At 46.0% G+C, this 13,722-nt stretch overlaps 1 protein-coding gene across 5 annotated transcripts in view; it reads right to left on the reverse strand.

The window, feature by feature from the left end:
• PLS3 (plastin 3) overlaps positions 1 to 13,722 on the reverse strand; it is a 48,441-nt gene that overhangs the window by 14,995 nt on the left and 19,724 nt on the right. For all 5 annotated transcript variants that reach the window (XM_027899247.1, XM_027899212.1, XM_027899231.1 and 2 more), the window contains one exon: positions 3,998 to 4,084. In XM_027899247.1, the coding sequence (XP_027755048.1) occupies positions 3,998 to 4,064 (67 nt within the window). In that variant the 5' untranslated portion in view covers positions 4,065 to 4,084. The remainder of the gene's footprint in view (positions 1 to 3,997; positions 4,085 to 13,722) is intronic.

Genomic DNA, 13,722 nt, shown 5'->3' on the forward strand with positions numbered 1-13,722 from the left:
GGAAAGATGGTGCCCATCAGGAGGAGCTGCACAGCAGTGGCTCTCAACACCTACATTGGGCTCAGACAAACTACACATAAATGTGAAGGCTGCTTAAGTTACTCAAAACCTTTCATTCTCAGGACTTAAGTTCTTCCATCTTAATATCCAAAACACCCATAGTATCCTTAAAAAAAAATTAATCACTGATTTACTTTATGGATTAAAAGAGCACCTATGTCCTGGACACTTGGGAGTGGGATTTACAAGAAAGTCAGGTCTGTTGGTTGAACTGCAAGATCCCATGCCAAGGTACTGGTTTTGTAGTAAAGATGCTCTCATTTCAAGCTTTAGCTTCTTGGCCACAGAAGGGCAGATTTAAGAGTTAAAGCCTAGTGGATGTGCAAGCCTGTGGTTTTGGCTTGGTAGCAGAGTCAAGTAATCTTAACTAGTTGTGACGGTTTGGACCATCACACTAGTCATTAATTACATGGTGGAAAATGAATCCATTCTTAACATGTCAAAAAGCCTGATGTGACAAATAGGCCTAAACCCCCTATCCCACAGGACAGATGCTTCCTTTCCTGCTGCCTCTGCTCCCCTTCTGGCATCACAATCAAATGCACAAAGAAGCAGAATTTTAAAAAATTAAAAAAAAAAATTAAAAAAAATCCACCTTGGCAATACCAGCAAGTTCCAAAATTATTTCCAGCATCACTGCAGGTCCACCATATGGTGCCTTGCTGGATGTCCTGCAACAGGCCCAGCCTTCAGACAGAAGGTGGTCTAAAATGCCTCTCTAACAAAATCCAAGGTGTTATTCAACAGCTGAAGAGGCTGTCAAAATAGAAGCTATCCCAAATTAAATCCTCCGGCGGCCGGCCCAGAATTACTAATGGAAGAAAGCGAAATTGTTTTAACAGACAAGCTACAGCCTGGATTCATTATAGTCTGCCCGATGGAAAGGAAACTACAGCACATCTGAAGTTTCCTATTTCTACTGAAAGATGCATGCACGGCCAGGGTGCTAAACCTGGGAAAGGTCACGGCAGCGGCGCACGGTCCCAGCCTCTGCCCAGACACAGGTGGCGCAGCAAAGCCGCAACGAATCCCAAAAGCTGCTTCAAGCTCTGGCTCAGCTTCCTCCCGAGGACAAGTACTTAAAATAGCTTAAATAACAGGATGCAAGAGGGGAAAGTAACCCACACAGTTTCCTTTTAAGGATAAATGCTCAGCAGGACACACTAGCAGGATCACAGATCCCTATTTGCCTCGAGCAAACATTTCGGGGCATTGTTTTACCACCTTGCAGCACTGAACAAAGTGTTCAGCCGGGTTATGATTTTTGAGTACTTCGTGTTTCCAGAAAAGATGCTTATCTCTGCTTATCTTAGAAGCAGGGAGAAGGAAGACAAATAAACAGAACAAGTTTGCAGATTTTGTTCTGCCCTGCCTCCCCTCTGAAATGCCACTGTTTGGCCAAGTACACACACACACAGACACACACCTGTTCTGCAGAACAAATTCAGAGCTGCACTGAGATCTGGAGCAACCTGCTCTTCTCCCACTAACCTGTGGGTCACTCAAAGCCTAGACAGTTCCAATGACCCACTTAATTACTGTTCTCAGACATTACAATGCTTTTTTTCCTCCACTGCTGTTTACCCCTTGGATCACTTCCAATACAAATCCCAGGCTGTAGGATGCTGGAAGCTGCTTGTCTGCGCCTTAGTTGACTTTAGTGATAACCTTGAACAGTGGTTTCTCACCTGTGGACTGTTCTAGTATCCACTAGGTGTCTATGGGACTCATACCTGTTGCTGGTTGTCAGAGAACAGCACACCACACGCATGGAGAGAGCGAATACCTACAATGGCATGGAAGGCAAGCTGTGACACAGCACATAGTAACACACCTCACTGCCTTCAGCACTACCAGATGCCCCAGTCCAGTCCAGCTGCATATAGAAAAGCTGGTCAAACACACACCTTTCATGTCCCATCAACCTACACATCCAGAGCAGCAATTTGCCCCATGCTCGAGTTAAAGCAGGTCTCCAGGAAGCCCTGCATCAGAGCAGGGCACATCTTGGTGAGGAGAAATCGCCCTGTGAAACATTCCCTCCTCCCCATATCTCCCTTTCGACATCCTAGAAGCCAACCAGCTGAGTTTTGTTATAACCATGCTTCTCAGTTGCATTTCAAGTCTTCCAGGTAGCCGGGAGATGAAAAACAGACTTTTTTTACATAGTAGTCTTAATCCAACTTTTGTTCACATTCACTAAAGATGGCATTAGAAGTTCACAGCGAAAGTCATAGCAACCAGTTCTATAGTCCAGGGCAAATATGGCTCCTTTAGGCAAGAATAAAGGCAATGAGAGCATTAAAGACACTCCTGACAGGTATGTCCCACATGTTTGTGGACTGTACTATGCCTAAAGCACACAAAACAGAAGGCAGATGAAAAGAACTAGTAGATACCATCTCACTTGTGGGTATGCCCAGGTTAATTATCACATTTCTCATTAATATCTAAACTTTGACACTGCCTTCATAATTTAAAACTAAACGGGGATGCAACTCCTGAACAGGGTGAGCTGGTTTTCTAAAACAACCCAGCATTTGAATTGGGTTTCTTCATGTTTCCAATGCAAAGGCAGCCAGCCAACGTAATCTCAATAATTTCCCCCACACTAATGACAAAAAGCCACCACATTCCAGAGAGGTTATTAATTTTAAATGTATCCAACAACAGAACAGGCTGCCTACATCCCAGCCCTATTGAGGTCTGCACTCAGAGACACATTAGGCAGAGAGAAACACTATGGTCACTTGTTTTGCTCTGTGGCAGTTGAATTCCACCTGCTGGGAAAAATCTCAGGAGGAGCAAAACAGAGAGAGAACTCCCTAAAATGCAACTTGTTTCCACATCCAACAGGGAATACTGTTCCATGACAATCAGTTGCCTTTGAAATTCACATTTCTCTCTGCAGATCAAAAATTTTGAGCAAGTGAGTTTTCACAGCCACCCTGCTCTAGAGCAACACCTGATACACGTAAGAGGCAACTATGATTTTGCATTTATAACCAGTGCTCAAGCGATGCCCATGTCCAGTCAGGAAAACAACACGCTGGCTCTGACCACTTGATCAACTCGCTCCCGGCCAGTGCCAGTCCCGGGTGTGGTTCCCCAGCTGCACACACTGACCTCAGTCCCCATGGCTGTGCTCCAGCTCCCATCCCACCCCTCCCTGCCATCTCTCTGATACTCCAGTAAGCCATATCAGGAAAATAAACCAACAGAAAACGATTTTTTTCCATGATGTCAGTTTTTTTGCCCGTGTCAGCTTCCTGAAGCAGCCTGTCAGAGGTTTCTGCGATGCCAGTGCAGGGGGAAAGCTCTGAGGCAGATGGAGCAGCTGGGGCTGTGCAGCCCCTGGAGCACAGAGGGGTGAGGGAGGTGAGCACCAGAGCAGAGATGGAGCCACCAGAGGGCAATGCAAGTGTGCTCAGCCACAAAGCATTTATGATCACCACAATTTGCTCCATGCTGGCCAGGTAAACAGACACGAACTGGGTTTTGCCTACAAATGCCTCAAATGCACCTGCACAAACCTGAAACGCAGCACCTACATTTACCATCTGCAAGGCTCAGCCAACCTGCCAAAAGCAGCATCACCAGAACCAAGCACCGTGCAAGCACTGAAATGCTGTCCAGGCCAAAGCAACACAATGCCTGTTTGGATATTTTTTCTGAAATAAAACACAGAGCAACAACACAAGGCTGTCTGCCAATGCTAACTGACAGTCAGACTGCCCGTGCCCCAGCTTTTCTGCTCCTTGGCTAGAAGTGACAAGTCAGAAGCAACAAGGTTGCCAAGGGACTCCTTGGCACTGAGACGATCACGAGAGCAGCAGAATGCCCACATCCTGCTGCCACTGCTGCTCGCAGAGGTGGGGAAAATCCACTTCAAATGTACAGCTGTCAGGAGCAAGGTGCCCTCCTCACTGTGACTTACCAACTTTGGCAAAAGCTTCCTTGAGTTCCTCCAGCTCATCTTTGGAGATTTGCATGGTGTTGGCCATCTCATTAACTTAGGGAGTACCTAAAGAGAAAAAGAACAGCGTGTGAAACCAGCCTGCATTCAGTAACATACAGTTTCAAACAGCAGCATAGCAACAATCTGTCACTACAGTTCTCGGAACCACATTTATCTTTCCACTAAGAAAACAGATGTGTGAAACTCAGAGGTGGGAAATACACTCCTTAACAAGTCAAAAATCCCATTAGCCTTGTTAATATTTAGCTCTGTGTATTATTTTACAGCTATGCTGTTCTGCACACATTAAGATACCCGCTTGCCAGTGTATTCTGTAGGTCAGAAAAGCTCACATCTCCAGGGATTTTCCACAACTTTGAACAAAACCAGAATCCAGACTTATAATATTAATGCAAGAGATAGTCAATGCTCTGCTTGCCTGTCTGTTCCCCTGAGAGCACACAGCTACCAAACCCAAATAAAAAAGATTCTGAGCAGTACCTGCAAAGGGTCTTTTGGCACAAAGTAGTATACCTGATACTGTTTGCAAAACTGAAAGAGTTTGCTTTTCTGCAAGAAAGCTGTTTGAATAAACACCTGCCTCTTTCCCCAGAGCCAGTCTCAAAAAAAAACATGTAAAGAACAAGCTGTTTTGCACAGCCACTGAACCCCTCAACCTCCTGAGCAAGGAGCACTGTGAGCAAGCACAGAACAGCAGGCACCAGTCACGCTGAAACCCCGAGTACGCAGAAACTCTGCTTTGATCAGATCTGCATGGTGTTTAAGAAACAGAGAGGATGAAGCATAGAGTTCCTCCACCCATCTGCTATCATCCTTCTTTCCAAGCACTGATTAGGTGCCACCCAGCCAGCCTGGACAGGAGGCATCACCATAGGGATGGGAGAAAACCAGTCACCTGCCTGTGTCCCCTTCCCACGACATTCGTGACAGAACATAAGATGGCCTGTTGGTGCTCTGGCTGATATGACCATGAGAGAGCACAGATAGACGCATCAATGCACACAGGGGCAATCCCTGTGTGTGAACAAAAAGGCACTGATAAGCACTTTCTAGCACCTCTGCTAGCTCTAGCTCATGGTCTGTATAAAAGGGGGTTTTGGCAAGCTCAGGTGAAACTTCAAATGAGATTTGCATCCCAAGATTTCCAACTCCCACTTTGTTAGCTACAAACCCTGAAGTTGAGAAATAAAAGGTTCCTCCTCTGCCTATGGGAACAGACACAGGTGCCTCCTCCTTTGTAAGCAAAAGGATGAGGGGTGGATTGAGTTTTACAGACTGTCAGAAGGCAAGATGCTGAACAGGCTGGCTCTGACTCGAGGCTCAAGCAACAGGAGGCTCAGTTTCACAAATGCCTGTACTCTGATTAGCAACCCTCTTTTGTTTGAGGCTCCCAGCTGCCTTAACAAGCACTGGTTAGCTTAAGAACACAAGTTTGCCTGTAGCTGTAAATATTCATTTTCTGTAACACTTCACTCAGTCTGGAAAGAATGAAGTTGTTAGAGATGAGAGTGACGGGCAGGTGTGGCAGCCTGGGAAAGCAGCTCCAACAGGTGCTAGCAGAAGAGAAAGTCAACAAGAAATTGCATCACTGGGCAGAGACATGAAGGAAAGCACAGCAGACCCCACCTCCTAGCATCTGCAGAGCTGCCAGCAGACACAACAAGATGAACAGTAAAAGGCACCAACAACAAGACAACCAACTTCATTGCTGGGCTCAAGATGAAAGAATAGGGCAGGGGAGGAACCACAGCAAAGCTGCATCAGACTGACAGAGTTAAGAAAAAGAGCACAGAAAGTTTTTTATACTGTCTCACAGAGTACAAGTTAGGCTACTTGACCAAGGCAAAACTACCATGAAGGTCCTTGCCAGATGCAGGAATGCTTTGTGCAGCAATGCTTGTCTTGTTTAATGTCCAGTCTGGGATCTATTCCCATTCCTGGAGCAGCCCCTTCCCAGCAGCACTCCCACGAGTGCCCCAGCAGCCTGAGCCATAGTGGCACTAGAACCTGGCTGCTATTTCCAGGGGATAAAGGAGTTGCTCAGCAAGAAAATCAGCTCTGAGCAGGCTTGTTGCACGTTACAGAGGGTGGATTTCACAACTGGCAGAAACACTTGGGGAACACTACCAAGAACAGAGCCAGTTTTGGCTCCACAGGCATGAGCTGCCAGGCAGGTGAGGCTGAGCTACAGACTGAAAATTCAGCCAACTCTCCTCCACAAATTCTGCCTTCTTCCTAATCCTAATATGCACTAATTAATTTTCAAACCATGAGGATTTCACTAAAAAAGGGATTTCCCGAAGCATCATTATCTAGCCACTTAATTGGAATTTAATTTGCTGCTGACTATCTCTAAAATCTTTAACACCAAAAGAAGCAGCAAACACCACTATAAGCTGAGAGCTTTTAAAAAAACTGATCTGTTTGACTTTATCAGGGAAACATCACACTCTGGATATGCCCTGCAGTTGTTTGTGTGTTTCTTAAATTGTTTTTCCCTTCCTAGGTTGTTGAGCTCAGTCAGTACATAAAAGAAGTCCTCTCCGTTTTCATATTCCTCTTCCTTCCATTTTTTTGCTTGAGAAGATGGAGGGAGAATTTGAACCAACAGAGAAAAAGCAGATACCTGACCTTGATCGGGCTGTCTGGAAAGGGGAAAGGATGTTATGATTTAACAAAACAGTCTATGAAAAGGTTAGTGGGCCACAAAGTTACAAGCTCCCAAAGCAATTGTACAGAGCTTTTCTGCAATGGAGCCATTACACCATCATTGGCACACTGGACTGGGGGTCAGGGGACCTTTTCTTTTTTTTCTTTTTTTTCTTTTTTTTTTGGTTGGGGGGGTTATGTTTGTTTGTTTTTAATAGCTGAGTCTAGGGCATTCAGAATCGTGTTTTTCATTCAGTTGCATTTTTAAACAAGAGGCTTTGTCCTCTGGAACATAAAAAGCCCTTTTATCTCGGTGGCATAGGGATCACACATCAGCTGCCTCACTCGAAGCCCTGTGGGACACACCACACTGCTCACGCCTCACCACGTCACACTCCTGCTGTGAGCAAAACCTCTGCCAGGGCTTGCATTGACAACCAGAGACTTTTAGAGGGAGGAAGAGAGAATAAGGGGGAAAGAGGAGACACAAGTGAGCTAGTGATTTCACACTCGTTTTAGTGCAGTGGCTGATGGTCCATGGGTCAATACACACAGAGTCTTGCTCCAGATCCCTTTTGTTTCTGCCTTCATCCCTCACCACACAGAAGAAAAGCAAGGGCAGCTCTGTAATACACAGATGCACCAAAAGCACCTATCCAAAGGAGCGTGGCTGGCAGACAGTGCAGACTTAACTTGTGATACAGATCAGAGCTGTTTAAAGTGTGTCTCAGGTTTTGGAATATCAACTCCCTTCCCCGAGAGGGGCTGTATAAAGTTTCTGTGCAAACAAATTTTACAGCTCCTAAACACACTGCAGTCACTGAATTGGGGTTAGTTTATTTGCTCTCCAGACAGAACTGCAACACGGGCAGGTCAAGGAAAGCTGTCCCAGCCCATGTTTTGACAGCTGTAAACCACCTGGGGACATGCCATCGCAGGGGCTGTCACTGGAGGGATGCCTCCACTGCGGCCTCAGCACTTCCAGCACGAGTGCCAGAAGCTAACCAGGACATTTGAGTGGATTAACTGCTCAGACAGCAACTTAAAAACACTCAAACACAGTAAAAAAAAAAATTTCCCAAGACTTTTCCCTGGGAGCTGCATCCTATATAGAGCATCAGTGATACTTGATGGAAGGGGGGCATTCAGATATTTGCACATTTTGAAAGTTGGAGGATTAATTCAAATTTGAGAGCACATGACAACCAAATATTTCCTGACAGGCGCTTGAACACTTCCAACAGAAACAGAGCTGGAATTTGCTGCTGATCCAAATGGAAGAATTTGCTCTCTTAGCAGCTCTGCACTAGTTTGAAAACTGAGTGCTCCATCCCTCCCAGGCCTGCCCTGCATTAACATTTCTACAAATGACTGATTACCAACATCAACTTGTTTACTCAAACAGGCAAATGCAGAGACACATTAAAGTGTCAACAAAAAGGTATTAATATGTCCTTTTTCCATCTGATTAAAAAAAAAAATCCTGAGTGAGCTAGACCAAGTCTGGGGCAGTGACTCACCCCGCATGTATTCCCCGTTTCAGGAACCTGTGGTTTTGTTGCCTTTTCATGACAAAGGCTCCAACGTCAGAAGGCAAGTCAGTCAGCATTAGCTAATTAAAAATACCCAAACCCCACATATCTGTGACCACTAACCCAGCACACATCAGTCCTGCTTTAGGAATAATGAATAGGACAGCCGGGCACTCAGGTTCTCCCCTGCAACCCACAGAGCCCCTGGGCTTGGGCACTGACACAGCTGCCCAGCCAATTTGGAGGGAATCCTGGTGATTTAGCTGATACAAGATCCAGCCCCCAGGCTTCCTGTGGCTCACCCCATCCTTCTTTTCCTCCCTGTTTTGCAGGTAGGGCTGGTCCCTGCCAAGGGCCACATCAGAGAATGGGGTGGCCATCTGCACTCCCCTCTTTACCCTCCCCAGCCTGTTTTGAAAGATGTGTGTGAATCACCACAAAGTCCTTCCTAACCCTCTCTGCAGCAAGGGCCTCTCCCCCAGAGCCACAAAGGCCCCCTCCACAAGGTATAGCATTGGGACCATCCCAGCACAGCTGTGTAAGCTCTGGAGCTGCTGGGCCAGTCCAGAGCAGCCACCCTCAGGGCAAACAGTGAGGGCAGCGAGTCACTGGCAAAGGCTCCAAGCCTAAATTTTCTTTGCATCCCTTGCCAGGTGACTGGGAAACTGCAGAGGATGCTGCGGTGATCTCGTGATGCTGCAGGAACCCTCTTCCATGGGCACAGGCAAATGCTCGTGCTGCCTTTGGAAATGTTTAGAGGCAGGAGAGGGCACAGACACACCCCCCCTGCCCCATCAGCTCTGCCACCTTCTTTTTCTGGTCCAGTCCAAGCAAAGCCTTTGGGGTTTTATAGACAATATCTCCATACCTGACAGCAACAGGACATGAAAGCTTGTGGTGCACAGACTTGGTCTGATGAATCCTCTGAGATAAACAGTTTCCAGTGCTTTGGGAGGAGACAGGGAAGTTTAGGGATTGATGGCCTGTGAATGAAAACCTATCATGCAATCCATCCTCTCCTGCTCATAACCAGTTTGTGTGCTCATCAAATGTCCATCACAATGTTTGGCTCATCAAATTCCTACGTGACAGTACCCACACCTTATGTGTGGTTATTAGAAAACACCAGGCTGCTGGAAGCACATAAACTTCTAATTGGCAATTACGTTTCAGAGAACCACTGGTCAGAGGCAATAACTAAAACCAGACCTTCACCACACTTCATGTTTCCACACGGTGATAGGTGTCATCTTGGTAAGAGCACTGATTAGAAGATGCTACCCCATCCAGAGAGGCTGCACCACACTGCCCCCCAGAAATCATTTTGATGTCGCTCTTGGCACAAACGTGGTACTCTGCACACAAACAGTGCGGTGTTCCTATGGACTCAGCTGTTTCCCCTGTCTCGGGAGGAAAGGAGCACATAAAGCTTTGAGCAAGTATTTCTTTGTGGTGCCAGATTTGGCTGAGCTGCTGCATCTCCTGTTGTTTTTCCCTTCAGTGAAGTTTTCCCAGCCTCGTGCACATCAGGCTCAACAGCTCTGCTCTCAAGGTCTGCAACGCTTTAACTATCGAACAGCACTGCACTCTAACACTTGCAAAGCCATCACCCAAATCCAGCTATATTTAATTCTTAACCCAGCTTTCCTCAGCCATGAAAACCACCAAAAAGCTCACCTCAACAGGCCAAGACTGACTACCCACAAATTCTATTCTAATCCTGAATTTCTTTAACCTCTCCCGGTTATTTGAATTTACTACCTCGCACCTCCCTGTTCTCCAGCTCCCTCAAACTTCTGCCTTTACACACAATACACCCCTTGACTGATCAATGCTGGCTGTGTAGCCCACCAGCTGCATCACAGGGAAAGGACACATGACTGCAGATAGGGATTCCCACTGCACAGGCATCTTACAGCTCACTTCATCCCAATCCTATATAGAGATTACCTCCAGCTGCTGTTCTTGAAGCATCTGTAAATCAACAAAAGTCCCATTAAGTGGGGTTTTGCTCTATATTCTTTCAAACTCCTGAACAGTCATCCTGGGAGAGGCAGGCTCCCTGATAGGTTTACATTCACCTGGGAGTTGATTGTAAGACTTTGCTCCAGTTGTTGCACAGCTCACTGCTGCTGCAGGGGACAAATCTGCCAAATCCATCAGGAGCAGAGACACATGCACTTAGCTCGACAGAGGCTCTCTCAGGATTTGGAGGCGTCTCCATTGTAGCCACCTCTGGACAAGTACCTTCCTTCAAAGGTCCAAGTTAGAAAGTCAGTTTCTCCTCACTAGATCTGTGTAGAACTATGTCAGATATTTTTCTAAGCAGCACTTAGGTAGATGCCCAGCAGGGATCTGGGCTGTACGTAGGCAGGGCTACTCCAAGAGTATGGCAACAACTGCAGCCAACCAGTATTCCTATGGTTTCTCCTTAGATTTTAACTGCTGCCCCAACATCCACTGACAGCCTGGACAACCTGATCCTTCCCCTTTTGCATGCTGGTCAAAGTGTTTTCTCTTCCTTCATGACAGTACCAGATTCTCCAGCTTCAATCATCTTAAATCCTTAGTAAACACAACTGCTGACCCATCAGCCAATTTACATGCCTTTGACTTCCCAGTCAAAGAAGTTTTTTGGGGTGCAACCAGGCCTGTTCAGCACCCTGACCCAGAACCAAGCTGTAGCCAGTACCCAGAGAAAACCCAAAATCAGCATCAAATCCACTCACAGCATCAAATAGGAATCAGCCTCTTGATAAAAGACCAGGACGGCATCCAGAATATTGAAAGCTAGGGATATGACACAGAAATTTGTAGGGATTCAAGTACACAAATCCCTCTGTCTCACAGACAGAGGAAACAGAGAGCAAGCAGCTGAGGATGCTTGGCCACATGACACCAGATCGCCCAAAGGCTAGAAGGGAAGCACAAGTCAGAGGAACACAAATGCTTGTGCTCCAGACGTCCATGGAAGGGAAGATAAAGCTTCCCCAGTCCTCCCTGAAATCTCCTCCAACACATCCCCATCCTATGAGCCAGATGTACACCAAAGAGTGAGATGCTATCCCAGGGTAGACTAGATGGATGCTTGGTCACTCTCAGTCCTAGCATCTACTAGAAGGAGGCTGAACCAACAGAAACATAAAACTGGTTTGGGACTCAAATGTAAGGGAGAAGCACTGAAAGATTTCTGAATACCTTACACTCTTTGAAGGCTTTTGACACGGAAGCCCAGGGCCAAGTGGACTGGATGTAGGGCCAAAGCAGGGGCAGAGCTGACTTTCACAGAGGAGACCAACTACACTCACGCACACCCATCATGCTGCAGACTTGCAGCTACAGCACACAGACTGCCTTGCTGCTCCAAATCTATTATATATATCTAGAGAGTACTTTTAATCTGCAAGGCACAGTGGAAACACAGATAAAATACCACTCAAGGCACAAATGAATCAGTCCTTAAAAGCCTCATTGACAAATACTCCTCTTAAATGTTACATTTTGGCACACTTCTGGTTTTAGCAAAGCAACGACTCCAGAATTAGAGAATATTTGAGATCATAGCCCACCAGATCGGTTTAACTAACTTTTGAATTTCAATAGTTTGTTCATATCAGTGGAAACAGAATAGCAATATTCTCATTACCTAGCTAGTACAATGTGGAACAGGTGATCCTTTCAGGACTTCTCAGGAAAGGAAGCGTTGTACGCTCCTATGCCTGGAACTTGCAAAAGCATGTAACAAACAGAGATAATTTAAACTTAAGTGCAAAAAGGTAAAAGAGAGGGGGGTCAGTGTCCGGTGTCAGCTAATGGACTGCAACTCAGAAGGCTTCATTTAAATTCCTGGCTCAGACACAGAAAAGTCATGCTAGCACCCCAGGAAAGTCTTATGCTGATAGCAATTCTTATTCTTGCATAGTTCCCTAAATAATGAACAGCACTAACCACTTCTTCTGTGTATCTCATCCAAACACATCTTCACGAAAGGATCCATCTCTTACCACCCGTTGCAAAACTCAGCACCCCTCGTTTTATGAGGGGACTCTCAGAGCAATGGGGGGAAAGACAGTGGGTTCTCTGCCAGCGTAAGCGAGGAGGGATAAGGATCACAAGGCTGAATCAGTGCAAATTTTCTTCCCCAGAAGTGACTGGGACCTGCTTGCTGAGACCTGCAGGTTACCCTAAACGTGCACGTATCTCCTGATTTCCCAACACTGAGCCTCAAAGGAGCCCAGTTCCTTACAAGGCTGAGCTGCAGATCCCAGCCTGTGCCCTGGTGTGCAGCAGGTGGACAAAGCCCCTCAAAGCCCACACAGCCCAGACCCATCTCCATCCCCCCAGTACCTCCAGGCTCTGCTCTCAGGTAGCACCTTTGCTTGGCAGGTAAAGCAACTGATATTCAGTGTGCCATGATAAAGCAAGAAGCATTACTCAGTCTGTTAAACTTCCCTCCCGCCCAGGTGGGGGAATCAACCAGATCCCTAAATTAAATCACAGTACAGTCACTGCTTATTCAACACCAGCAAACAAGCTCCTGCAAGCCAAACACCCGGCATGATGGTGCTGATCCCTGGCAAGAAGGACAAGAGGGAGTTTCAGCAATTAATATTTGGAGGGTGGGTTTCATGCAACCTTTTAGAAGGTACGGCTGTGGTAAAGCAATTTTGCAGACTGTTTTATCAGTTTGAAGGTAAACAGAGCTGCCAGTGGCACAGTCAGGGCTGAAATCCCAGCAGCAACTACAGCCCAGATGATAAACATTCAGAAATGTGTCAATGAATGTTTTCTTAAAAAGAAACAAAACATTAGAAACTACAAACCGTACCCTAGGCATTGTAATTATGTTTTAAAAGTGTCTTAAACCCCAGGAATTTCAGTAACTTATCTCTTACTAGAAAGAGCTACTGATAAAAAAAATAAACCACCTTTTCCATCCTTCCCCCCCTGTCTGTGATCTTGTTTAGAAAGCACTAGGGAAAAAGGAAAAAAGTCAAAATAACTTGTTTCAGAAGAAGAAAGCAACACTAAATTGCAATAAATTAGTGTCACTGCATAACTCTCCTAGTGGTTTTAAGAAGTAAGAAAAAACCCTATAAATTCACCACTTATTTACTCCAGAGAAGATGGTACAGATCCTATCTACTCTTAGCAAAAGCAGAAACAATAACCTCAAAAATTAATGTGAAATGGCTAGAAGAGAAGGAAAACTGCTGTCCTTGCCTCCCAGGAAGCTGCCATGACAGGGAAATCACATTTACTCTTACTGCAGGGTGTTCCCCACACTTCACTATAATTTAACTTAATATGGGGAGGAGCAATAGGGAGCAGTCACTAGTCCAGGATCAGGCAAGCTCTACTTTGTGACTCTTGGATTTTGGACAAGCATTAATAACCTCCACACTCTAATCAGCAGATTTCAAGGTTATGCAGGATCGCCAAGATGCATCCAGCACTCCTGGAGCCGAGCACTAACTTCTCTTCAGGACCCTTCAAGCTGCT

This window comes from Empidonax traillii, unplaced genomic scaffold, assembly GCF_003031625.1.
Source record: "Empidonax traillii isolate 1590-97213 ecotype Southwest subspecies unplaced genomic scaffold, ASM303162v1 scaffold20:size5563877, whole genome shotgun sequence".
NCBI classification, from domain to species: Eukaryota; Metazoa; Chordata; class Aves; order Passeriformes; family Tyrannidae; genus Empidonax; species Empidonax traillii.